The sequence below is a fragment of the Rana temporaria genome, chromosome 6, assembly GCF_905171775.1.
Source record: "Rana temporaria chromosome 6, aRanTem1.1, whole genome shotgun sequence".
Classification (NCBI taxonomy): domain Eukaryota; kingdom Metazoa; phylum Chordata; class Amphibia; order Anura; family Ranidae; genus Rana; species Rana temporaria.
The window spans coordinates 24,929,796-24,957,677 of NC_053494.1; the positions used below are offsets into that span (position 1 = coordinate 24,929,796).

At 46.3% G+C, this 27,882-nt stretch overlaps 1 protein-coding gene across 1 annotated transcript; it reads right to left on the minus strand.

The window, feature by feature from the left end:
- Nucleotides 1–363: 363 nt before the first annotated feature.
- Nucleotides 364–27,674, minus strand: LOC120943270 (NADPH oxidase organizer 1-like). Its single transcript, XM_040356474.1, has 8 exons — nt 27,570–27,674; nt 19,428–19,508; nt 17,592–17,667; nt 10,069–10,249; nt 4,833–5,023; nt 2,953–3,066; nt 2,314–2,428; nt 364–1,153 (listed from the first exon to the last, which is right to left on the minus strand). Exons 1-8 carry the CDS (start codon nt 27,642–27,644, stop codon nt 676–678), a joined length of 1,311 nt encoding a protein of 436 aa, XP_040212408.1. The 5' UTR covers nt 27,645–27,674; the 3' UTR covers nt 364–675.
- Between the last annotated feature and the right edge of the window lie 208 nt (nt 27,675–27,882).

Genomic DNA, 27,882 nt, shown 5'->3' on the forward strand with positions numbered 1-27,882 from the left:
CTCGTTTTGTGTAATATGGAATCCACATTTACCCTTTCTTGCCTTTTTTGAATGGGAAGAATGAGGAAAGGAGGAGAGCTTCAGATTTGTTTGTGTAATCCTTCATATTCACTACAGTCACACTCAAGAACATGCACAGGGGCGGACTGACCATTCAAGCACGCGGGCACTGCCCGAGGGCCCCACGCCACTAGGGGACCCCAACAGGGCTGCCAGGCTCAGTAAAACCAGGGACAGTATGTAAAAATCTGTGTTTTTTTTTTACATCTGTCCCTGATATGTCCGATACCGACATGCTTTTGATGTGGAAATCTCGAGATTTTAGCTGCCCCGCCTCTGCACTGCCTCCTGGCGTGGTGGCCATCTGTATGCCCGGGGGCCCCATAATCTTCTATTCTCCGGGGGCCCTATGAGTTGTCAGTCCGCCCCTGAACATGCGTGTACTTCCCCAACAAATATTGAAACATTCTTCCCTTTAGCAGACATGCAGTGGTGCCATTAATTCCTAATGGCACCCCCACGCATCTGCTAAAATGGGCGTCTTAGCATGTGCCAATGCATAGTGCCGCAGCACCTTGAAATTTGGTGCGCCGCGATTTTGCAAAAGGGTCAGGGACTTCTGTAGAAGTTAGACACGTTTGCTAAAAACTGGAAAACCCTTTTACAGCATGCGGATTACAGTCTGGTCCCAGGAGAGCCAGAATTTTCCAGGCTTGCTAGCGCCATCTGCAGCCTTTTCTTGGTGACAGTGCTGCACTTCTGTATGATTTGGCTTGGGTTAGGTCTAGGAGGTACTTTTGGAAGTACAGATGATGAGGTTGACTCTTCTAGTGATGGGTTGGAGTTGTTCAGAGACGAGCTCTCGCTATAGGAAGAATTGCGTTTGCTCCCTGTCATGCTGTCTATGTCGGAATCTGTATCAGATCTGGCCTCAGAGTCCAGTGACTGGCTCCTCGTTCTCTCCTCTAAGGTGGTTCCAATCGGCCTCTGGTCACCCACTGATGGTTTTTGGTGGAGGAACGAATACAAATCTCCATATAGGTTGGGTGTAGATTTATGGCGCTCCTTGCTAATGATATTCTGGATCTTCTCACAGGGGTTTGTGTAAGTCTTCAGATAAAGAGATGGGACATAGCCTGTCCTTCTGTTATAGCTGCAGCAAAAATAAACAAGACATTTTATATCAGTGTGGTTAAAGTCACTGAAATATATATTTACTCATATAGGCATTGTACTGACAGACTCCATTTCCATCGTTTTTTCTCCACTTTCTTGCTATAGCAGCAGTGCAGTGTGTCTAAATATGAATGTGCAGTCCAATAAGCACCCGTCTGACCACACTGCCCAGGGTACACTTTAATCCAGGGGTCTCCAAAACTTTCTAAACAAAGGGCCAGTTTACTGCCCTTCAGACTTCAAAGGGGCCGGACTATGGCCAGTGGGAGTAGAAAATGCCCCATTATTGGTATTATTTGGATAACATTGTTGGTATCGTGGTAAGAAATAGTGTCCCATAATTGGTATTAGTGGGAGGAATAGTGCCCCATCCTTGGTGTCAGTGGAAGGAATAGTGCCCCATCCTTGGTGTCAGTGGGAGGAATAGTACCCCCCATCATTGGTGTCAGTGGGAGGAATAGTACCCCTATCATTGGTGTCAGTGGGAGGAATAATGCTACATCATTGGCGTCGGTGGGAGGAAGAGTACCCCATCATTGATACTGGTGGAAGGAATCGTGTCCAAGCATTACAGTGGAAGGAATAGTGCCCTGATGTTGGTATCAGTGACAGGAATAGAAAACCATCATTTGTATCAGTGGGAGAAATAGTGACCCAAGGGCCGGAAAAAAGCAAGCAATGGGCCACATCCGGCCCCCGGGCCGCAGTTTTGAGACCGCTGCTTTAATCTAAGTTTCTGTGAGGACACTTGTGATGAGTGAGGAGTAGGAACCCATGTTCAGCAGAACGTGGAAGGAAGCCTTCAGTGCCAGCCCAATCGGCTGTGGCGAGGGCATTCCCCACCCCAACGCTGCATGTGCACGAAGAGTAGGGGTAGCTCGTGACATCACTGACATCATATGGCCACATTTCCATCCACCGATGATGGAAGGTTAGAAAATCAAGTAATCTATGAGCTACTTAAAACAAGCATGTACATTAGAAGAAACATGAAGTCAGATCACATGGTCTGCAGTGAATCAGTAAGGTGGACAGGCAACCCGTATTTGCAATGGCGGTCCCCATATTCTCTCACTCCAGGTCTTCAGTTTTTAGAATTGATGGTCTTTATAGTTTAGGACTAATAGAGAATCTCACCTGACCAGCCACCATCCGTTGTCTGACTTTTTCAAGACTTTCACCACCACGCCGATCATGACGGAGAGTTCATCTGAATTCTGAGCCTCATAGCCCTTCGTCACCACACACATACCTGAGAGGGATAAAGTCAGTGAGTGAGGAATGGTCAGGGATCCCAAAATTGTAACTTCTGCCCCTTTGTAATGGATCTCTCACACTCAAATAAGTGACAATATATTGGCCTTAAAGGGGTTGTAAAGGTTCCTTTTTTATTTTCTAAATAGGTTCCTTTAAAGCATTGTTGGTTCACTTACCTTTTGATTCGATTTCCCTTCTAAATGTTTTTTTTTCTTTGTCTGAATTTCTCACTTCCTGTTTCTCCTCAGTAAGCTTCCCCCCATCATCTGAGCCCTTCTGGCCGGGTGTTAGTCAGCCAGAACAGGTTACTGAGGAGGAACAGGAAGTGAGAAATTCAGACAAAGAAAAAAAAAATTCGGAAGGGAAATCGAAGGAAAAGGTAAGTGAACCAACAATGCATAATCTCCTATTGCCCGGGGGCCCCATAATCTCCTATTGCCCGGGGGCCCCATGAGTTCTCAGTCTGCCCCTGTCTGGTTTAAAAGTCATTAGAAGACACAAGACTAGGTCAATGTTTACCTTCTTCTTGGCATTCCATGGTGTTATCATCTGCTTCACAGTTTATCTCTTCCTGAAAATAAGGTGCGGGGAACCAAGCTATTTGGCGATCTTCATTTTCCACCAGCCACCAGCCTGCATTACAGAGAACAGCTGTGTAAGGCAAATATGCAAACTCTGGGCAACAAGGTGACCCCTGCCTTGCTAAAGAATCTGAGGGTTAAGGTGATGGACTGGCCAAGCATGTCTCCAGACCTAAACCCTATTGAGCATCTGTGGGGCATCATCAAATGGAAGGCGGAGGAGCGCAAGGTCTCCAACATCCACCAGCTCTGTGATGTCATCATGGAGGAGGGGAAGAGGACTCCAGTGGCAACCTGTGAAGCTCTGGTGACCTCCATGCCCAAGAGGGTTAATGCAGTGCTGGAAAAAATTGCCACACAAATAGGTAGATTCACGTAGGGGCCCCTAAAATTAGGACGGCCTAGCCTACTCTTTTTAGGCTACACTGCCGTAAATTATTTAGGTTAGTAGTGATTCTCAAACCACTTACCTTCAAATTTTCGGCGGCGTAGCCTAAAACGAGCGGGCGTAAGCGCGCCTAATTCAAATGACTGGGAGGGGGGCGTGTAGTATTGAAATGAGGCTTGACCTCACGTTTTTTGACGTTTTTTACACTGCGCATGTGCCGGGCGACTACATTTCCCAGTGCGCATTGCGGCTAAGTAGGCCGTATGGGCCTATTGATTTCGACACGTACGTAAACGACGTAAATCCCGATTCGCGGACGACTTGCACAAACGGCGGCCATACTTAACATTGTTATTCCACCTCATAGGTGGAATAACTTTAGGCGGCCTATCGCGTACGGAAACGACGTAACTCGACGGTGTAGGCCCGGCGTACGCTCGTAAATCGTCAGGAATCGGCGTATCCCCTCATTTACATAATCTACGCCGGCCGCAATGGAAGCGCCATCTAGCGGCCACCAGAAACATTGCAAGCTAAGATAGAACGGCGCAAGCCGGCCTATCTTAGCTTTGTTTAAGTGTATCTCTGTTTTAGAATACACTTAAACAAACGCCGGCGTAGATTCAGAGTTAGGTCGGCTTATCTGCAGATAAGCCGGCCTAACTCTTTGTGAATCTACCTAAAAATATTGACACTTTGGGCCCAATTGTACTCACTTTTGTTGCCAGCGGTTTTACATTATACATTCCATTATATATTTTACATGAATAGCTGTGTGTTGAGTTATTTTAAGGGGACAGCAAATTTACACTATTATACAAGCTGTCCACTCACTACTTGCAATTTCTTCAGTGTTGTCATATGAAAAGATATACAGTGGAACCTCGGATTACAAGCATAATCTGTTCTAGGAGAATGCTCGTAATCCAAAGTACATCAAAGCGGGTTTCCCTATTGAAGTCAATGGAAACAAAAATAATTTGGTCCGCATTGACTTCAATGGCATGCAATACCACATCTGGCCAGAGGTGGGGGGGGGATGCCGGAGAGCCTCGGAAACACACAAAAAGGCCAGAGGACAGCTGTGTCTGAGTCTCTCCCTGCAGCAGCTGAAAGTCGATGGGAGGGAGAGAACCAGGTTTTCAGCTGCTGCAGAGAGTCACATAGGGCATCCTGTAATTGCCACTCCATCCGACCGCACTGATTCCCTCTGCTGTTTGGGCCCCCTTGTGAGTCTGGGTCCCCCTACATTACTGAAATGTACTGTACATTACTGAAAATAGGCTACAGTTTGGTATTAACCTGTATTAGAAGCTACTAGGTGAAAAAGCCTGGAAATAGAAAGTGACAGAGGTTTCTGCCCTTATTTTTTTGGATCCAGACCTTTAGTGTAAGATATAGAGGGGAGGTGCCCCCATATAATGACATACCTGAGCTTTCCTTCAGCAGGACATCTAGACGCTCGTGTCTCTTCACCTTGAACGGTCTGTTCCTCAGGTCCACTGTCTCATAGTCTGCTACACACAGGTGATTGGCTGAGACCACAAGCTTGGAGATAATGGGGGTAAGTGGTGAGGCAATGATTCTCTCTTCTTTTCTCTCAGAAGGCACGATGACAATGCTGGGAGAACAAAGAAGTAATGAGTGATGAACATGTTGTGCTATTTATTCAATTCGCTTTCTTAGGTCTTAGCTGAAGAAACTTCTCAGGACGGCTTCAGAAGATGTGCACAGGTGACAATACTCAGAACAAGGGTCATTTACAGTCGTTGCGCATGCATGTGCAAGCATGCTAATTTATGCACACTCATAGCTAGATTCAGGTACGGCGGCGCATCTTTCAGGCGGTGTAGCGTATCGTATTTATGCTACGCCGCCGTAAGTCAGAGAGGCAAGTGCTGTATTCACAAAGCACTTGCCTCCTAAGTTACGGCGGCGTAGCGTAAATGGGGCCGGCGTAAGCGCGCCTAATTCAAATGAGGATGAGGGGGGCGTGTTTTATGTAAATGGTTGGTGACCCGACGTGATTGACGTTTTTTACGAAAGGCGCATGCGCCGTCCGTGTACATATCCCAGTGTGCATTGCTCCAAAGTACGCCGCAAGGACGTATTGGTTTCGCCGTGAACGTAAATTACGTCCAGCCCCGTTCACGGACGATTTACGCAAGCTATGTAAAATTTTCAAATTTCGACGCGGGACGATGGCCATACTTAACATTGACTAGGCCAGCTATTTGTTCGACTAACTTTACGCCGGAAAAAGCCATACGTAAACGACGTAAAAAAATGGTCCGGGCGCACGCACGTTTCTCAATCGGCGTATCTAGTCATTTGCATATTCTACGCTGAACTCAACGGAAGCGCCACCTAGCGGCCAGCGTAAATATTGCAACCTAAGATACGACGGCGTAGGAGACTTACGCCGCTCGTATCTTAGCCTAATTTAAGCGTATCTGGTTTCCAGAATACGCTTAAATTTAGGAGGGCGTAGATTCAGAGTGAAATACCACCAAATGAAAGCTCTATTTGTGGGGTATTTTTTTTTTTTTATTTGGGTACAGTGTCACAGGACCACGCAATTGTCAGTTAAAGAAACGCAGTGCCGCATCGCAAAAAATGGCCCGGTCATGAAGGGGGGTAAATCTTCTGGAGGTCAAGTGGTTAACAGTTGACTTGCCCGGCTTCTAACGCATGTTTAGACAGGTCCTGTTGTTGGCAGTCAGTGACACACTTTCAGAGGTTTATTGCGATACTATTATATATAGTATATATAACTCCATGACACATTATATAAACAGGCCGTGGTATTTGCTTTCACAATTCTAATACAACAAACACAAAATGCAAATAATAAAAGATAAAGCAAACAGCCCAATAAATGATAAGGAAAGAAATCACTTCATTCTTCCTGCCTTTTATAATATACTGCACCCATTCCGACCAACGCAGAGGCCATAAGGAACTTACTTATTACTATGTTATTGCTTCTCACTAAGACAACAGTTTTCTATGTAGAGCAGATTGAGCCATCTGAAAAAAAAAGTCCCCCCTACCTTAGGGCCAGATTCACGTAGAATCGCGGCGGCGTAACGTATCCTAGATACGTTACACCGCCGCAATTTTTCATCGCAAGTGCCTGATTCACCAAGCACTTGCGATGAAAACTACGCCCGCAGCCTCCGGCGCAAGGCGGGCCAATTCAAATGGGCGTGTGCCATTTAAATTAGGCGCGCTCCCGCGCTGGACCTACTGCGCATGCTCCGTTTCCTAACTCCCGCCGTGCTTTGCACGCCGTGATGTCATTTTTTTGAACGGCGACGCGCGTAGCGTACTTCCGTATTCCCGGACGGCTTACGCAAACGACGTTGATTTTTAAATTTCGACGCGGGAACGACGGCCATACTTTAGACAGCAATACACTTGCTGACTAAAGTTAAGGCACCAAAAAAAAAGTGTAACTTTGCGACGGGAAAGTAGACTAGCGGCGACGTAGCGAACGCGAAAAACCGTCGTGGATCGGCCGTAACTCCTAATTTGCATACCCGACGCTGGTTTACGACGCAAACTCCCCCCAGCGGCGGCCGCGGTACTGCATCCTAAGATCCGACAGTGTAAAACAATTACACCTGTCGGATCTTAGGGATATCTATGCGTAACTGATTCTATGAATCAGTCGCATAGATAGAAACAGAGATACGACGGCGTATCAGGAGAAACGCCATCGTATCTCATTTGTGAATCTGGCCCTGAGTGTCCTCACTCTCTTTAAGGCAGGAGAGAGAAGGGAGGGGTGAGATTTCAGTCACAGACATTGGATGGTGGGCTCACTCACCCGAGGAGGGAGGCTCAGGCATCGACACCTTTCATCTACGATTAATCTGCCGGTTGCTGAGCTTCAAATTTCCAGCCCACACATCCCTCGCCTACAGAATGCAGCAGATTGTGGAGTGTGGGTGGGCAGACAGAAAGGCACCTCACTCCTCTCCTGGGTCTGTATGGGTGTGGGGCCCCTGTGCACACCTATGCACTCAGCAGTTGTGGTACTGGAGCCACTGTCCATTCTGAATATTGGGACAGATTCACAAAAGGCATACGCCGTCGTATCCCTGTTTCTATCTATGCGACGGATTCATAGAACCAGTTACGCATAGATATCCCTAAGATCCAACAGGTGTAATAGTTTTACACTGTCGGATCTTAGGATGCAGTACCGCGGCCGCCGCTGGGGGGAGTTCGCGTCGTAAACCAGCGTCGGGTATGCAAATTAGCACTTACGGCGATCCACGAAACTTTTTCCTGTCGTTACGTCGCCGCAAGTGTTAGTTTGCCGTCGCAAAGATAGGGCACCTTTTACAAAGTGTAAAATTAGTACACCATGTAAAAGTATACCCGTCTTTCCCGCGTCGCTTTTGAATTTTTTTTTTTAAAAAAATTTCCCCGCGCAAGTCTTTTTTTTACGTCGCGATTCACAAAACGTCGGCGCGTCGTAATTTTGCGCAAAGCACGTCGGGAAATTTGCGTCGGGAGCATGCGCAGTACGTCCGGCGCGGGAGCGCGCCTAATTTAAATGGTACCCGCCCCATTTGAATTGGCCCGCCTTGCGCCGGACGGATTTAGGATACAACGCCGCAAATTTCCAGGTAAGTGCTTTGTGGATCGGGCACTTAGCCAGAAAATTTGCGGCGGTGTAACCTAAATCGGTTACGTTGCGCTGCGCCCGGGCTACGTGAATCTGGCCCATTGTGTCCAGGTTTCAGGTGGTCTAAAACCCCAGAGACACGATTCAAACCCCAGACTGTCCGGGTGAATCCCAGACGGGTGGCAACCCTACCCGTACCTGTGAGGAAGATATCCGACCCTCTGTAGGCAGCCTAATGCTGGCCATACAGGTATAAATTTCTCAATCCATGCTAAGCAACGCAGATGGATGAATCCCCTTACCAGGCTATTGTAAAAGAAAAGAACAGACTCGCCCAAGCGCCCATCAATGCAGCCTCACCAGCGCCCATCAAATGCAGCCTCACCAGTGCCCATCAAATGCAGCCTCGCCCAAGCGCCCATCAAATGCAGCCTCGCCCAAGCGCCCATCAAATGCAGCCTCACCAGCGCCCTTAAAATGCAGCCTCACCAGCGCCTTTAAAATGCAGCCTACCAGTGCCCATCAATGCAGTCTCACCAGTGCCCATCAAATGCAGCCTCGCCCAAGCGCCCATCAAATGCAGCTTCACCAGCGCCCATCAAATGCAGCCTTACCAGCGCCCATCAATGCAGCCTACCAGTGCTCATCAATGAATGTTTGCTTGCTTCCATTCTTCGGGAGTCAGGGCACAGACACGGTCCTCCACCGCAGCTGCGCCTCTGACACTATGTTCGAACGAAGTGGGGGCTGCCTGCTGTTGCTGAGACTTAGTTGCTTGCTGCAGAAAGAAGAGGGTAGGAACACCAGTGGCCGGGCGCCCCTAGGCAGCAGTGGTAGCACTGGCCCTGCAAGGGCCTGCTTAATTGCAATCCAAATTGAAAGTGTTTAACCACTTAAGCCTTTATACAGCTAAAATCCCAGGCCAGGTTTTGCGATTCGGCACTGCGTCGCTTTAACAGACAATTGCGCGGTCGTGCGATGTGGCTCCCAAACAAAATTGGCATCCTTTTTTCCCCACAAATAGAGCTTTCTTTTGGTGGTATTTGATCACCTCTGCGGTTTTTATTTTTTGCGCTATAAACAAAAATAGAGCGACAATTTTGAAAAAAATGCAATATTTTTTACTTTTTGCTATAATAAATATCCCCCAAAAACATATATAAATTTATTTTTTTCCTCAGTTTAGGCCGATACGTATTCTTCTACCTATTTTTGGTAAAAAAAATCGCAATAAGCGTTTATCGATTGGTTTGCGCAAAATGTATAGCGTTTACAAAATAGGGGATAGTTTTATTATTTTTTATTTTTTTTACTACTAATGGCGGCGATCAGCGATTTTTTTCGTGACTGCGACATTATGGCGGACACTTCTGACAATTTTGACACATTTTTGGGACCATTGTCATTTTCACAGCAAAAAATGCCTTTCAATTGCATTGTTTATTGTGAAAATGACAATTGCAGTTTGGGAGTTAAACACAGGGGGCGCTGAAGGAGTTAGGGTTCACCTAGTGTGTGTTTACAACTGTAGGGGGGTGTGGCTGTAGGACTGACGTCATCGATCGAGTCTCCCTTATAAAAGGGATGACTCTATCGATGCCGCCGCCACAGTGAAGCACGGGGAAGCCGTGTTTACATACGTCTCTCCCCGTTCTTCAGCTCCGGGGAGCGAGCACGAGGGGGCGGCTAGAAACGAATAGCTGCGCCCTCGTCCCGGATCGCTCCCAGCAGGTTTCCGACCGCCGCATGTGCCGGGGGTGGGTCCCGATCGGACCCCTGACCCCGGGAAAGGCGGGGACGTACCTGTAAGCCCATATGCCTGTACGTTCCATTCTGTGGACGTACATATACATGCGGCGGGCGTTAATTGGTTAAGCCCTCATATTAACTGAAAGTGTTTAGGTGTGACCTCATATTACATGGTTTTGGTAAATCTAAAGGAAAACTTTATAATGTACGGCCAGCCTAAGTTAATTATCTCCTGACAGCACTATTATTAAGGATATCACTGCAGATCAGAACCTTACCTGTCATCTGGGAAAGATGGATTGAGGTCATGGCTCTTCAGAGTGAAGAACTGAACAACGATATCGCATTGTGAGATCTTGGCGTCCAACCTCAGCACCGACTGCGAATAGGTCTCCAGTATCTGGAGTCTTTCCAATAGCTGCTTGGTTGCTTTCTTCTTTCCTAATGTCCTTGGGACATCTACAAACATTGAAAATAACAGATTGAGTTTTATATATGAATCCTTTGGGCCAAATCCACAAATATCGGGCGCAACTTAAATCTTCCGATTTAAGTTACACCGCCGCAAAATTTCTCCCTAAGTGCCCGATCCACAAAGCACTTACCTTGAAATTTGCGGCGGTGTAACTTAAATGTGTCCGGCGCAAGGCGTGCCGAATCTAATGGGGCGCGTCCCATTTAAATTAGGCGCGCTCCCGCGCCGGACGTACTGCGCATGCTCCGTCGGGTAACTTACCCGACGTGCATTGCGCTAACTGACGTCGCTTCGACGTCATTTGCTTAGACGTTAACGTAAATGGCGTCCAGCGCCATTCACGAACGTCTTACGCAAACGACGTAGAATTTAAATTTCGACGCGGGAACGACGGCCATACTTAACATGGCTTAAGAGAACTAGGGCTCAGCCCTAGTTTTACGCGGCGTAACTCGACGTAAACGACGTAGATTTAGAGCGACGGGCCCGTCGGGAAACGTTCGTGGATCGCCGTAAGTGTTCATTTGCATATTCTAGGCGGGCCGCAATGGCCTCGCCACCTAGCGGCCGGCCTAGAATTGCATCCTTAAGATCCGACAGTGTAATTCAATTACAAATCTTCTGCCTATCTATGTCGGATCTTCTGCCTATCTATGGTAAACTGATTCTGTGGATCAGTTCCATAGATAGAAACAGGGATACGACGGCGTATCAGTAGATACGCCGGCGTATCCCTTTTGTGGATTACCCCCTTTGAGACTTGGACTGGTCCCCAGATTTCTTTATAGTTATGCAACTGTCCCTGATTTCGAGCAAAGTTCCTCTGTCCCTCCTTCCTTCTCATTTGTCCCTCATTTTGGTCTGATCTATAAAGATGTGCCAAACCTTTCATCCAATTTCTAAATTGTTGCATTTGTAATTTTCAAAATCCAATATAAAGGAATAGTGGTGGTAACAAAAAAAAAAAAAAGCCCTTGTGGATTTAATTAACCTTTTTTTGGGGTTAATTCTCCTTTAAGGGGGTGTGGCAGGGGGCGTGTCCTATTCCTACATATATTTGCTAGTGTCCCTCTCAAAATGTTGGGAGGTATGTAGTTACGTTTGGCATAGAGTGGGAAAGGGTTAGGTTTTCCTCACTCCGTCCAAAACTAAAAAGCAATTGAGGATCACATACTGAATACAACACCCTGACCTCATAGGTCTGGGAAGAGTTATCTGTTCTGCATCCACCGCTACTTCCTGGTGACTAACATTAAAAGGAATCTACCATCCCAGTTTGTTTTTGATAAACGTGTGAATCAGCTTATTGCATGTGCACGTGAACAGGGCCGCCATCAGGGGAGTACAGGCAGTACACCTGTAAGGGGCCCGGAGGTCTCCAGGGGCGCGGTTGGCAACCCCCCTTTTTTTTATAATTTTTTTTATTTTCTTTTATATTATTTTATATATTTTTAATTCTTTATTCTTTATATATTATTATTATTATTAAAGGGCTCAGAGCTGCTCCAGGGACTCGTTGGTCGATGACCTTCTCAGGTCAAAGGCGGGACGATGCTCCCGTTACGCTCCGTCAGAGGTAGGCTGGTTGGCGTGGCACGAGGGCAATGGCTTGCTCACTGATTCAGGCGGGGTATCTCCTAGGGCCCCCCTATGGTATAATTCAAATTTCCCTGAGCTCCTGGGCCATCCCGACTCTGGGTGGTGGACCCAGGTTGGGATCACGCGTGCTTCCCACATTTTTATCAATGATCGGTTTCTTTCGTTTGAGGAATTGCGGGCTCGCAATGGGGTACAGGCGAAATTTCTATTCAGATACATGTCCCTCCGCCATGCGGTTCGGGCACAGTTTGGGGGTCTGGCCCAGGGGCTCACAGAATCGCCTCTGGAGGCTCTCATGTCCTACTCAGACATAGAGAAATTGGTCACAGCGTTCTATACACGCCTACAGTCAGTGGGGGTTAAACCCTTTCAGATTGCTCAAAGAAAGTGGGAGGTGGATATTCCGGGGCTGTCCGAGGAGGGGTGGGAGGAGGCCTCGGAGGCGTGCTTCCTTGATCTTATAGGCTCTAATGATCAATACATACAATTTAAGTTCATCCACCAGTTGCACTATACCCCTGCCAGGTTGGCCCGTATGGGTCTGAATCCCAGTGCTTCCTGCCCCAGGTGTGACTCCACTGAGGCCAACTATTCACATATGTTTTGGTCATGTCCCGCTGTTTTATTATATTGGAGGGAATTGTTTTCTTTTTTTAAGGACACTTTACACATCTCTGTTCCCCTCGCCCCGGAGACCGGATTGTTGGGGGTGCTAAATGACTCTGTACCTACCACCCATGCTCGAACTTTAATACGAATTGTTCTATTCTATGCCAGGAAAATGATTTTGTTACATTGGAAGAGTGCCTCTGCCCCGAATACCCAAATGTTGTATCGTATTGTGAATAAGGTATTACCTATGTTTAAGTGTATATATAAGGGAAGGGCCTGTCCCAAGAAGTTTTACAAGATTTGGCAGCCCTGGTTGGACATAGCGGACTCCTTTTGGGGGGATACCCCTCTCTCTCTCAGCCATAACTGGCTGTGGGCGGGGGGGGGGGCTCCGGGCGGCCTGGGCTGGGGAGTGTGTGTGTGGGGGGGGAGGGGCTACGAGGTCAGTATGGGTGTATGTGGGTGTGAGCTGGAGTGAATGTTGGCGGTGTATGATATGTCATGTTTCTATCTGTTCCTTTTGCTGACAGCCAAATGTTTGCGCCGGTGGACCAGCTTGGGCCCAGGCTGGGTCACCTGGCGACAAATTACCCCTCCGTTGAGGGACTGGTGCAGCTATGTTCCGGGAGGGGACGGGGCATGGGGGTTTGAAATGTTTGTTTTTATGCCACCTCATGCTGACTTTGTGACAACCAATGTTCCCTTTCTTCCTTTCCGGAAGTGTATGTCAAAGTAAAACCAATAAAAATTGTTTTAAAAAAAAAAAAAAAAAAAAAAGGGCTCAGAGCTCATTTTTTTTTATAAATGTTTATTTTTTTTATTTTGTGTATATATATATATATATATAAATGTGTGTATATATATATATATATATATATATATATATATATATATATATATATATATATATATATATATATATATATATATATATATATATTTTTTTTTTTTTTTTTAAGGGCCCAGAGGTCCCCAGGCCCTGGATGGAAACTCCCTTTTTTTTATAAATGTTTTTTTTTTTATATATTTGTTTTTATTTATTTTTTATTAAAGGGCCCAGAGGTTTCTTTTTTATTATTATTTTTTTATTAAAGGGCCCAGAGGTTTCTTTTTTTTTGTTTTTTTTTTATTAAAGGGCCCAGAGGTCCCGGATTGGCAAACCCCCTTTTCTTGTAATTTCACTTGTTCCCTAAGTTGCGGCGGCGAAGGGGAAATCGGCCGGCGTAAGCCCGCCCAATTCAAATTTGAATCAGGGGGGTGTGTTTTATGTAAATGTACTGTGACCCGACGTGATTGACATTTTTCACGAACGGCGCATGCGCCCGTCCGTGGAAATCTCCCAGTGTGCATTGCTCCTAATACGCCGCAAGGACGTATTGGTTTTGACGTGGATGTAAATTACGTCCAGCCCCATTCACGAACGAGTTACGCAAACTACACACAATTTTCAAATTTCGACGCGGGAACGACGGCCATACTTAACATTGTTACGCCGCACTTATGCCACCATATAGCAGGGGCAACTATACGTCGGGAAAAGCCTAACGTAAACGTCGTAACTTTACTGCATCGGCCGCGCGTACGTTCAGAAATTTGCGTATCTACCTAATTTGCATACTCGACACGGAATTTGACGGAAGCGCCACCTAGCGGCCAGCGTAAAAATACAGTTACGATCTCACGGCGTAAGAGACTTACGCCTGTCGGATCTAACAGCTATCTATGCGTAACTGATTCTAAGAATCAGGCGCATAGATACGACGGCGCAACGCAGAGATATGACGGCGTATCTGGAGATACGCCGTCGTATCTCGGTTGTGAATCTGGGCCTCTATGTATATGGGCCAGGTGGCAACCCCCCTTTTTAAAAAAAATATACATATATATATATATATATATATATATATATATATATATATATATATATATTTTTTTATTAAAGGGCCCAGAGGTCCCCAAGGCCCCGGATGGCTACCCCCCCTTTTTTAATATATATTTTTCTTTTTCTCCCCCCCCCCCCCCCCCCCGGTTCTCGTTCTCTGCTCCAGAGGGCCCATGCCCATAATTCCTGATGGCGGCCCTGCACGTGAAAGCCTCTTGTATGGTGATTGTGTTTTACTGTTCTGAAAATAGCGGATTAAAACGTTTTTAGCAACTGTCCAGCAGGAGTCCCAAAAGCCAGAGAGCGGGTTGCAGACTGAAAAATCGGTAAAAAAAATGCGATTTTGAAAATATGAAATAAGAATGTATAAATTAAAGTAACAAAAACTACTTAACCTCCCTGGCGGTATGATTCTGTCTGGAATTACGTACCAAAAGCGGTACATTTATTTTGCAAGGAAATTTGGCGTTTTATACTGTAGGCCTGTAATTTTTAGAAATAACTCACTTAAATCTGACCAAACAAGAGTCTTGTAGGCATCCCGGGTATGATTTTTTTTTTTAAAACAAAATTATAAATTATAATATAATAAATAATTATAAATAATTATAACAAATAATAATATAATTATAATAAAAATTATTCAATAATGTAATCAACTCAAAATCACTGAAATTTGCTCAGTTGCAGAATTGTCGCTGTCATTATTTTTTTTTTTTATGACGAATTTCCCCACAAATCGATATCGCACATTTCTGCAAGTGATAATAATTTATTATCGCTGTTTTCTAGCTGATCTAAAACCATTTTTGACATACAGGGACACTTTTGGACAATCTACAGTTTTTAGGCAGAAATGACATTTTTTATTATATAAAAAGTACATGCAGGACACTGGGCAGACCACTAGGGACAAGGGGGGTGTGTATTTTTTACATACAGTACTGTAATCTATAAGATTACAGTATACTGTATGTATTGTGTTTGTTTACTTTTTTGAATTTGGCGCCGTTCTCCGTCCCTGTGCGTCGTAACGTCGCAGGAAACGGAGATAGGCGGCACACGGGGACTGTGAATCGAGCGAGGAGGTCCCGCTCGCTCACACAGCGGGATGGCATCGCTGGATCCAGGGACAAGGTGAGTAATTTGCCCGTGGATCCAGCAAAAGGTAAGCCGCGCCGCTGCACGTCCACCCCGAGCGTGACTCAGGGATACCGATTTTAGCATTGAAAACCAACCCAGAGTCACGCTCAGGTTTACCGTCAGGGGGGTTAAAGGTAAATGATGATATAACAACCAAAATAGTATATTCAAAGTAACAACAGATTCCTTGTACATACAGAGAAATGCAGAATGACAGAAAGCACAGTAGCACCATCTACTGGCAGAACTTGTGTATGACAATTTCACTTACTGGGAAACATAAAATAGCCTTTGTTAGACACCAGCAGTGATTGCAATTACAATAATTTCTCAATAAAGGTTTCTGGTCATTAATGTATAACTAAAAGCAAACTTTTTTATTTATTTATTTTTATTTGGATAGAGTGAAGAGGGATTACAACATGTCATGTATTTTTTGTTGGATCAATATAAACAGCACTTGCAGACTTAGTAAGTGCAAATAAATGACCATGTAAAAAATTACCCCCAATTTTTTTCCCCACAAATAATGTCACTTATATAAAGTGCTAGGTGTTCAAAAAGTGCATTTGTGCTTGAATATTATTGATGGTGCTCTACAAATATGGACGGTGTCGTGTGCCATACTCCCCTCTTATGACCCCACTCACCAAATGACATGGACCTTGATGACGCCCTGGAGGAGGGGCAAAGCGCGTTGACGCACTTCTGGTTTTGAAACCACTGACAGAACTTCCGCTCTTCGTGGAACACAAGTTCCACGGAGAGCGAAAGTTTTGTCAGTGATTTAGAAACCTTAAGTGCGTCAACGTGTTTCACCCCTCCTACAGGGCTTTAACTGATTCCCGGCCGTCTCATATGTATTTACGGGGGCAGAATGGCTCCCCTGCACGAAACCCCGTACGTGGTTCATTTAAGAAACACGCCAGAGGGGGCCCAGATGTGCGTGGCCAGCGGTCGCGATCACCGCCGGCCACGCGCGATCACATGCACGAGTGCCAGCACAGTGTAAACACACAAATCCCTGTGCTGTCAGAGGGGAGGAGACATGTCATTTGTTCCTAGTAAGTAGGAACAGTGATATGTTTCCTCTCCTACTCAGTCCTATCCCCATACAGTTAGAACACACATTTAACCCCTTGATCGCCCCTAGTGTTAACCCCTTCCCTACCAGTGCAATTTACACAGTTCTCAGTGCATTTTTATAGCACTGATCACTGTATAAAGGACAAGTGGTCCCAAAAATGTTTCAAAAGTGTCCGATCTGTCCATCGCAAAGTCGCAATACCGATCAAAATCGCAGTTCACAAATTGTAAAAAGTGTTCTGGTCAGGAAAGGGGTAAAACCTTCCGGGACTGAAGTGGTTAAAGTGGAACTAAAGGCAAATCTTTTTTTTTTTTTCCACTTTGGATAGAATAAGGGAGGGCTGCAACCTGTTTTTGTTTTGTTTTGTTTTTTAGCCATCTGTGTCTCATTATGGAGAGTTCCTTTCACTTCCTGTCCCATAGCTACAACAGGAAGTGAGAGAAATCCCAAAATGAGGGAATTCCGGGTTTTCACCAGAACTAGTGTCCTTATTGGTAGAGTAATCATAACTCATAGGAGTTATATGGTCTTTAACATTATAGACATATCACTGGTCTCTTTTTTTATACATCAGAAGCAGTACCGCCAGCAACCATTGGGTGGCGCAGGGATACACACAGTTGTACAGAACTGTGAGAAAGATTAATACATCAGAAGCAGTACCACCGGCAACCACTGGGTGGCGCATGGATACACGCTACAGTTGTACAGATCTGCAAGAGAAGCCCAGGCATCCATCCAGCGGCACAGGCTGCTGACGTCGGTTCCGATATCCACGCCATTTGCATTCCACGCTTGTTACGTGGAACCGGCGGTGACACAAAAGAATCGCGGGTCATCCCGCGTGGAGATCGTGGGCGGGGAGAATCGAGATCGCGAATCTCTCCGCGATTAATCGTGCAGCTCTAATCTGAATGCAATGACAGTTGGTTATGCAGCATTGATGGAATGCCATGTACCACAGTTATAACATATATGGTATTCTCACATGAGGAGTACCTACCTTTTAGTTTGGGCAGAGTTCTCTCTGACTTGTTTACAGCTCCAGCTTCCAGTGGGAATCTCTTCTTAAGATCTCTCTGTGTACAGAAAAAAATTCAAAATCAACTTTCGCCAAATATAGTAGTTACTGTATATACATGATGAGGGAGGTCTGGAGGCCACTACTGATAAGATAGATAGCTCCGAGTTCCAAGGCTGTGCTTTCACTGACCGCTCTTGGTCCTAACTAACAGTTGGGAACCAGTCTGAATGGTTCCCAATCATGTGATCAATCAGAGAGCCAATCAGAGCAATCACTTGGGTTTGTTTACAAAACAAACCCACCAACTCATTTGTGCCTTACGTCATGGCTCCCAACTGTCCCTGACTTTGAGGGACTGTCCCTGATTTGGAGCAATGTCCCTGATTCAGAGAAATGTCCCTCTTTCCTCCCCATTTGTCCCTCATTTTAGTCTGATCTATATAGATGTGTATAAAATGCACTTTTTATCTATCAAACAGTGGTTTCCAGTGCTAAACCCTTAATCTGATTTCTAAATTCATGCATTTGTAAATTCCAAACGCCAAAATAAAGGAATAGTAGTGGTAAAAAAAGCACTTGTGGGTTTAACCAATCTTTTTTTTGTATATTTTCCTTTAAGGGGGCGTGGCAAGTGGTGTGTCCTATGCCTGCATAATTTTGCTGATAGGTGTCCCTCATTCCCATCTCAAAAAGTTGGGAGGTATGCCCTACATAGACATAGACAGAGGTGCATTGACAGCCTGTTGCAGCTGTTAACTTGTTGCCACCCGTGTAACACATAAGTACCGTATTTATCGCCCTATAGCGCGCACCGGCGTATAGCACGCACCCCAAACCTAGAGGAGAATCCTAGAAAATAAAAAAAAGAAATACTGACAATTTACAGATACAGTTTCTTACAGTTGCCCGGCGTCCATCGGCGGCCTTGTCCGGTCCGGCGTCCGTCTGCGGCATTCGTGGTGTCCTCGTGGTGTTCTTCCTGCTTCTCCCGCGCTGTTTTTGAACGTCGACGCCGACGTATACCGACTGCAGTACACTCGGGTAAACTCGGCTGGGCTCGGCCACGCTCGGCTCTTCTCGCGGAGCCGAGCCCAGCCGAGTGTACCCGAGTGTACTGCACTCGGTATATGTTGGTGGCGGCGCTCAGAAAGCCGACATATACCGAGTGCAGTACACTCGGGTACACTCGGCTGGGCTCGGCCACGCTTGGCTCCTCTCGCAGAGCCGATATATGTCGGCGGCGGCGCTCAGAAAGCAGGGATCGGCGTATAACGTGCACCCACGATTTTCCCCTAAATTCAAGGGGAAAAAAGTGCGCGTTATACGCCGATAAATACGGTATGTGGGGTGGCATAGAGGTGGGTTTTAACACCTACATGCCGCATATTTGCAATCAATGTTTCTTGTCGGAATTTCCGCCAAACAAAAGATCGAGAGCTGGCTCTCAAATTTTCAGACGGAAAAAATTCCTATCGGAAATTACGATCGTCTGTAGCAATTCCGATGAGCACATTTCTGACGCTCGGAAACAATTCAAAGCATGCTCGGAAGCATTGAACTTCATTTTCTCGGCTCGTCGTAGTGTTGCACGTCACCGCGTTCTTGACGGTCGAAAGTTCAGAGAACTTTTGTGTGACCGTGTGTATGCAAGCCAAGCTTGAGCGGAATTCTGTCGGAAAATCCGATCGTGTGTACGCGGCATTAGACTGGTAGACTATATACTCCCTCTGCTCCTGTGCTGGCTGCCCCACCATTGGAACACATAGGTTCTTCTAAATTCTGGACAATCAAAGGATCAATGAAAAATAAGCTTACCTGCAATCTCTTAAACTCCACAAAATTTCTGTAAATGAGGACCTTGTTATGGTCTGACCACAAAATGGAAAACATGTACGCCTGTATGGGAAACAAGAACCACAGGAAACGTCTGTTACTAACAGGAATTATAGGGTTTTTTTTTCTTACATTTTAAAGCAGGCGAGTTTAAAGCTTAAAGGGGTTGTAAAGGTAAAAACATTTTTTTCCTAAATAGCTTCCTTTACCTTAGTGCAGTCCTCCCTAACTTACCTCATCCTTCCATTTTGCTTTTAAATGTCCTTATTTCTTCTGAGAAATCCTCACTTCCTGTTCTTCTGTCTGTAACTCCACACAGTAATGCGAGGCTTTCTCCCTGGTGTGGAGTGTCGTGCTCGCCCCCTCCCTTGGACTACAGGAGAGTCAGGACGCCCACTAACACATAGCTCCTTTCTCTATCTGCAATGTAGAGAGCGTCCTGAGTCTCCTGTAGTCCAAGGGAGGGGGTGAGCACGACTCTCCACAAGTTTATTCTGCTTATATTTCTCTGGTTTCTCTCTAACAACTAAAATGCGACTTTGCATTTTTATTCCATACTTTATTTTACACCCAACCAGAGGCGTTGCTAGAGGGGTGCGGGTGGTGCGGTCCGCATCGGGTGACACCCGCTAGAGGGGTGACACCGTCCCGTTTTTTTTTTTTTGCTGACATGCCCAGCCTGCCCTGTGCAATCCCAGCCTGCCCTGTACCACCCCAGCCTGCCCTGTACCACCCCAGCCTGCTCTGTACCACCCCAAACAGCCCTATACCACCCCAGCCTGCCCTGTACCCCCCCAAACAGCCCTGTACCACCCCAGCCTGCCCCGTACCACCCCAGCCTGCCCTGTACCACCCCAGCCTGCCCTGTGCTACCACACCCTGCCCTGTGCCACCCCAGCCTGCCCTGTACCACCCCAAACTTTCCCATGCCACCCCAACTTGCCCTGTGCCACCCTAACTTGCCCTGCACCACCCCAATCTGCCCTCTGCCACCATAACTTTCCCTATACCACCCCAACCTGCCCAATGCCACCCTAACTTGCCCTGTACCACCCAACCTTTCCCATGCCATCCCAACTTGCCCTATGCCACCCTAACTTGCACTATACCACCCCAACCTGCCCTGTACCACCCTAACTTTCCCTATACCACCCCAACCTCCCCTTTGCAACCCTAACTTGCCCTATACCACCCCAAACTACCCTATATCACCCCCAACATGCCCTATACCACCTTAACCTGTCCTATACCACCCCACTACACGAACCTGCCACTATACCACTCTATTCTACCCTAACCTGCCACTATACTGCCCTATACTATCATTTACAGGGGCTGGTTTGGGGTGCGCCCCGTGCCGTGCGCTGCCTGCTTGGTGCTGGGCAGCCTAGACAGAGGGGGGGGGGGGGTGACACCATGTTTTACCGCACCGGGTGACACCAACCCTAGTGACGCCACTGCACCCAACAACATCATCACTGGGTCTCTGTGCTTCTCTAGACTCAGCCTGTGCACTGCCTGATACAAACCCGATAGGGGCTCGAACCCCGCCCTGTCAGTCTAAGCCTAGGTTCACACTGCTGCGAATTCAAAATCGCGGTAAAATGCGCGATTTTACCGCGATTTTGCGGCCGCGATTTTGCCGCGATTTTAATGTAAATCGCGGCCCAAAATCGCAAAAAGTAGTACAGGAACTACTTTTTGAAATCGCAGATGCGGCGTCGCACTGATTAGGACAGTGCCATTGCCGACAATTGCCGCCGATTTAAGATGCGATTTGACATGTCAAATCGCATCTCAAATCGTTCCAAATCGTACCCAGTGTGAACCAGGGCTGAAGCCCTGTACACATGATCGGTTTGTCCGATGAAAACAGACCGATGGACTGTTTTCATTGGACAAACCGATCGTGTGTGGGCCCCATCGGTGAAAAAAATAGAACGTTTTACATTTTTCCTATGGATAAAAAAACAATCGTCTGTGTGGAAGTCCATCAGTCAAAAATCCACACATGCTCAAAATCAAGTCGACGCATGCTCGGAAGCATTGAACTTCATTTTCCTCTGCACGTCGTAGTGTTTTACGTCACCGCGTTTTGGCACGGTCAGATTTTTGACTGATGGTGTGTAGGCAAGACTGATGAAAGTCAGCTTCATCGGATATCCGAAGAAAAAAATCCATCGGATTTGATTCCATCAGATATCCGATCGTGTGTACAGGGCTTAAGGGTCACAAAATCTCTCTACTATTGCCAATATTTAGGTAAATCTAAATAAATATCGGAATGTCTTCCCTGGGGTGGGGACACTGACATATATTGTCGGGGAATGTCCCCATCGGTTCCGTGATATGATCTCTTCTTTGGTGATGACATAGACCGGTCTCGGATGAAGCAAGATCACACGAGTGTATTTGTGGAATTCACTTTTAGCCCGGAGCTACACAATCAACAAATTCTCTCTACTATTGGCTCCTGCCAATATTTACTAAAGATTATACAATCTCCTCTAGATCTACCGACAAGTATGTACTGCAAGAGTCTGCCTGATTGGATAGAAATTGACTGGACAGGTTAGGTAGGTCCTCATATTACATAGTTCTGGTAGGTCTAAAGTTGATTGTACAGAGATTGTAACATGTATGGTGAACCATTGGGAGATTTAACTGACATCTGTTATCTGGGAGGGATCTATTGTCGAGGGAGCTGTAGCTGGTTGCTGGAGGGTCTAGTGATACTGGCCCAGATTCAAGAAGCACTTGCGCCCGCGCAACCATAGTTGCGCGGCGCAAGTGCTTACTTGCTCCGGTGTAACGAGTGCTCCTGATTCAGGAACCTCGTTACACCGAATGCAGCCTAGGATATGACAGACATAAGCCTCCTTATGCCTTCACATCCCAGGCTGCATTCTTGCGTTGGCCGCTAGGGGGCGCGGCCTTTGTGATCGGCGTATAGTATGCAAATTGCATACTACCACCGATTCACAAAAGTTGCGCGGGCCCTGCGTACGCAAGGTACGGAGTTTCCGTACGGCGCCTTTAGCATAAGGCTGCTACTGCTAATAGCAGGCGCAGCCAATGCTAAAGTATAGCTGCGCCTCCCGCTCGCGACGTTCAAATTTCACGTCGTTTACGTAAGTGAACCGTGAATGGCGCTGGACGCCATTCACGTTCACTTACAAGCAAATGACGTCCTTGCGACGTCATTTGCCGCAATGCACGTCGGGAAAGTTTCCCGACGGAGCATGCGCTGTTCGCTCGGCGCGGGAGCGCGCCTAATTTAAATGATTCCCGCCCCCGGCGGGATCATTTACATTAGGCAGCCTTGCGCCCGGCTGCTTAGCATATTGCCCGCGCAATTTACGGAGCAACTGCTCCGTGAATCGCGGGCAAAGCGCAATATTTGCGTGGGCGCAGAGAAAAAAATTTGCTCTTTGCCCACGCAAATATTGCGCGATTCTACTTGAATCTGGGCCACTGTCTGTTTGCGAGAATCCGTTGTAGCTGCCGAGGTCTATTGTTGCTGAGGGGGTATTTTGTTGTGGGTGGTCCATTGTTGCTGTGGAGCTCTATGGTTGCTGGGGGGGGGGGGGGGGGGCTTGTCTATTGTTGGCTGCATGGGATCTATTTTACTGCTTTTCTTGTTATCATTAAGAAATTCCATACAAATTCTTTAGTATCATTTTTCTCATCATGAAAAACAGTCGTGTGTACGCGGCATTAGTCTTAGGCCCCATACTCACGAGCAAACATGTCTGCTGAAACTGGCCCGCAGGCCAGTTTCAGCAGACATGTTTGGTCGTGTGTGGGCGCGAGCGGGCCGAATTCCAGCAAACATTTGCCCGCCGGGCCTTTTCCCAGCAGACAAATATTCCTGGACTTGTTTTAAAACAGTCCGCTGGAATTCAGCCCGCTCGGACATGTACGGTCGTCAGTACAGACCTACCGTACATGTCCAGGCGCCCGCCGTCCCTCGCATGCGTCGAATGACTTCGACGCATGCGTGGAAGCATTTTAAAGGCGGGCCGCCCACGTCGCCGCGTCATTGTCGCGGCGACACCGCGTCATCGACGCGGCGACACCGCGGACACGCCCCGCGTATTGTTTACGCGCGGACTTCTGTACGATGGTGTGTACAACCATCGTACAGAAGCCCTCTGGCAGACATGTATGGTGGAAACGGTCCGACGGACCGCTTTCACCATACATGTTTGTCCGTGTGTACCCGGCCTCAGGACTAAAATGGCATTTTATTTTTAGTCCCATTTTAGTCTCATGCAATTGTTTTAGTTTTAGTCGACTAAAATCTCCACTACATTTTAGTGTAATGCATTAATTAACATTTCTCTACAATTTCCAAACTCACTGGCCCAGATTCAGGTAGAATCGCGCAATATTTGCGTGGGCAAAGAGCAAATTTTTTTCTCTGCGCCCACGCAAATATTGCGCTTTGCCCGCGATTCACGGAGCAGTTGCTCCGTAAATTGCGCGGGCGATATGCTAAACAGCCGGGCGCAAGGCTGCCTAATGTAAATGATCCCGCCGGGGGCGGGAATCATTTAAATTAGGCGCGCTCCCGCGCCGAGCGAACAGCTCATGCTCCGTCGGGAAACTTTCCCGACGTGCATTGCGGCAAATGACGTCGCAAGGACGTCATTTGCTTCTAAGTGAACGTGAATGGCGTCCAGCGCCATTCACGGTTCACTTACGTAAACGACGTGAAATTAAAATTTCACGGGCGGGAGGCGCAGCTATACTTTAGAATTGGCTGCGCCTGCTATTAGCAGGAGCAGCCTTATGCTAAAGGCGCCGTACGGAAACTCCGTACCTTGCGTACGCAGGGCCCGCGCAACTTTTGTGAATCGGTGGTAGTATGCAATTTGCATACTATACGCCGATCACAAAGGCCGCGCCCCCTAGCGGCCAACGCAAGAATGCAGCCTGGGATGTGAAGGCATAAGGAGGCTTATGTCTGTCATATCCTAGGCTGCAGTCGGTGTAACGAGGTTCCTGAATCAGGGGCACTCGTTACACCGGAGCAAGTAAGCACTTGTGCCGCGCAACCTATGGTTGCGCGGGCGCAAGTGCTTCTTGAATCTGGGCCACTATATACTGCTGGAGTGAAAAACCTAATATGCTATTATTTATGGCATTGAGGTATGAACATGCACTACAGACCAGTGTTCATTTTAAAGTCAAATTTCAATTTAGTTTTAGTCTTATGCCGCATACACACGGTCGTTTTTCGGCATTAAAAAAAAGACATTTTTCAGCATGTCCAAAAAACGAAGTTTTTCCAACTTCATCATTAAAACGATGTTGCCCACACACCATCGTTTTAAAAAAATGCTCTAGCAAAGCGCGGTGACGTACAACACGTACAGCGGCACTATAAAGGGGAAGTTCTATTCGCCTTGGGGCTGCTTTAGCTGATTCCGTGTTAGTAAAAGACGATTCGCGCTTTTCTGTCTGTTACAGCGTGATGAATGTGCTTACTCCATTACGAACGGTAGTTTTACCAGAACGAGCGCTCCCGTCTCATAACTTGCTTCTGAGCATGCGCAGGTTTTTTTACGTCGTTTTAGCCCACACACGATAATTTTTTCAACCCGAAAAACGACATAGTTTAATACAACATTAAAAAATGCAGCATGTTCGAATTCTTTTTTTGTCGTTTTTCAGAACCTGAAAAACGATGTGCAGCCCACACACCATCATTTTAAATGACGTTTTTTAAAAACAACTTTTTTTTCATGCTGAAAAACGATCGTGTGTACGCGGCATTAGCCTTAGGACTAAAATGGCATTTTAGTTTTAGTCCCATTTTAGTCTCATGCAATTGTTTTAGCCTAGGTTCACATTGGAGCGATTTGTCATGCGATTTGAGAGATCAAATCGCATGATAAGTCGCAGCCTATTGGCGGCAATGGCACTGTTCCAATCGGTGCGACACCGATTTTGTGGCGCCACACTGATTTGCAAAAGTAGTTCCTGCACTACTTTTGCCGATTTCAGGTGCGATTTCTATAGACATCTGTGCATGAAGCCACACAGATAGTCTATCAAGTAGCACCTGAAATCGCGCTGACCTTGCTACTTTGAAATCGCGCTACTTCAAGTAAAGTAGCACGATTTCAAAGTAGCATCAGTGTGAACCAGGGCTTAGTCGTATTTAGTCGACTAAAATCTCCAGTACATTTTAGTCGACTAAGGCTAGGTTCACACTGCTGCGAATTCAAAAACGCGGTAAAATCTCGATTTTACCGCGATTTCGCGGCTGCGATTTTGCCGCGATTTCGGCCGCGATTTAAGAGACATCTGTGCAGGGTTCAATGTAAATCGCGCCCCGAAATCGCAAAAAGTAGTACAGGAACTACTTTTAGAAATCGGTGCAGCACCGCAGATGCGGCGTCGCACCGATTAGGACAGTGCCATTGCCGACAATTGCCGGCAAATGCCACCGATTTGAGATGCGATTTGACATGTCAAATCGCATCTCAAATCGTACCAAATCGTACCCAGTGTGAACCAGGGCCGAAACTCATTTTAGTTGTCTAAAATCGAAGGAGTGTAATTAAATTGTAATGCATTCGTTAACATTTCTCTGGAGTGGAAAATCTCATATGATATTATTTATGGCATTGAGGTATGAACATGCACTACAGACCAATGTTCATTTTGACGTCAAATTTCAATTTACCAGTAGTTTTAGTCTTAAGTCTTTTGACTAAAATGGCATTTTAGTTTTAGTCGTATTTTAGTCATCTCAATTTCTTTAGTTTTAGTCGTATTTTAGTCATCTCAATTCTTATAGTTTTAGTCGTATTTTAGTCGACTAAAATAGTATTCATTTAGGGCCAAATCCTCAAAAATCCTGCCTAACTTATCTTTTTCCATTTAAGTTACACTGACTTAAAATTTCTACCTAAGTGCCCGATCCACAAAGCACTTACCTAGAAATTTCAGGCCGTGTAACTTAAATGTCTCCGGCGCAAGGCGGTCCTCTTCTGCAGGGGGCGATGACAATTTAAAATGAGGCGCGTTCCCGCGCCGGCCGTACTGCGCATGCTCGTGATGTCATTTTCCCGACGGGCAGCGCGCGAAATTACGTTACGCCGGGCTTTGTGGATTGCGACGGGACAATAAAGTTGCGTCGGGTAAAAAAAAAGTTACGCGCCGGAAAAAAAAATTCTAAATTTAAAAAAAATCGCGGCGATCGAAAAAAAAAGGTCTGTTTTTACAAGGTGTTACTAGTTTACACTTTGTAAAAGCAGAACTAATTTTACGTATGCAAACGTAAACTTACGCAGAAAACACAAAGCTGAAAAGCTTTGTGGATCTCCGTAAGTCCTCATTTGCATACGCAAAGCGGCATTTCGGCACGAAATGCCCCCAGCGGCGGATGCGGTACTGCATCCTAAGATCCGACAGTGTAAGTCTCTTACAGATGTCGGATCTTCTGTCTAACTTTGGAAAACTGCTTCTGAGGATCAGTTCCAAAGATAGGCACAGGGATACGCAGGCGGAACAGCAGATCCGCCTGCGTATCCCTTTTGAGGATTTGGCCCTTAGTCTACTACATTTTTTTGTTGTCATTTTAGTCGACTAAATTAACACTGGAAAGGAAACTAGCATTTGCAGATTAAGAAGTAGCAATAGCAGCAGTTTCCATGGACAGCTCTATCGTTTTTTGTGATGAAAAAAAACGACATTTTTAAAAACGTAATTTAAAATGACCGTGTGTGGGGAAAACGTTGTTTTATGTCTTCTAAAAAACGACAAAAAAAAAAAAATTCGAGCATGCTTCAAATTTTTATGTCGTTTTTCAAAACGTTGTTTTTTGTGTCATAAAAAAATGACTGTGTGTAGGCTAAAACGACGTTTAAAACAACGTTTTTAAACCCGCGCATGCTCAGAAGCAAGTTATGACGCGAGCTTGAATGGAACAGAGTGCCGCCGTACGCGCTGAACGTAACCGCGCTTTGCTAGAGCATTTTGAAAAAATGACGTCGTCTTTTAAAATGAAGTTTGAAAAACGTCGTTTTTTTCCCATGAGAAAAAAAATCGTTTTTTTTTTCATTACAAAAAACGACCGTGTGTATGCGGCATAACAGTGGGTAGACTCACGCTCTGCTTGCCGTGTTGTAGGACTCCGATGGCTTCCACCTCCAGGGGATGACGGCTGATGCTGCTGCTCTTCATGTTTCTCAAGGATGCTGAGCTCAGCCTGTCCTACCTGCTGAGTTATCTACATGACAGGGGGCGTGGTCTCTACTCCAGCAGCCAATCAGGGAGCGCTCTCTCTTTTTTTTTTTTTTACATTCCTTTGTGATGCAATTTCTGGTCCTTAGAAGAAAAAGATTTGATGAGACTTTGTCCTTCCTGTCTGCACACCTGAGGACTGTCACTCATCGCTCTCTCTTCATGCAGAACAATGGAG

Coding starts and splice junctions, on each gene's coding strand:
- LOC120943270 (XM_040356474.1), bottom strand. CDS start 27,644: ATGAAGAGCAGCAGCATCAGCCGTCATCCCCTGGAGGTGGAAGCCATC. Junction 10,250..17,591: donor AACTCTGCCCAAACTAAAAG/GTAGGTACTCCT, acceptor CAATGTTTGTAG/ATGTCCCAAGGACATTAGGA. Junction 1,154..2,313: donor AACGGATGGTGGCTGGTCAG/GTGAGATTCTCT, acceptor TTTTTGCTGCAG/CTATAACAGAAGGACAGGCT.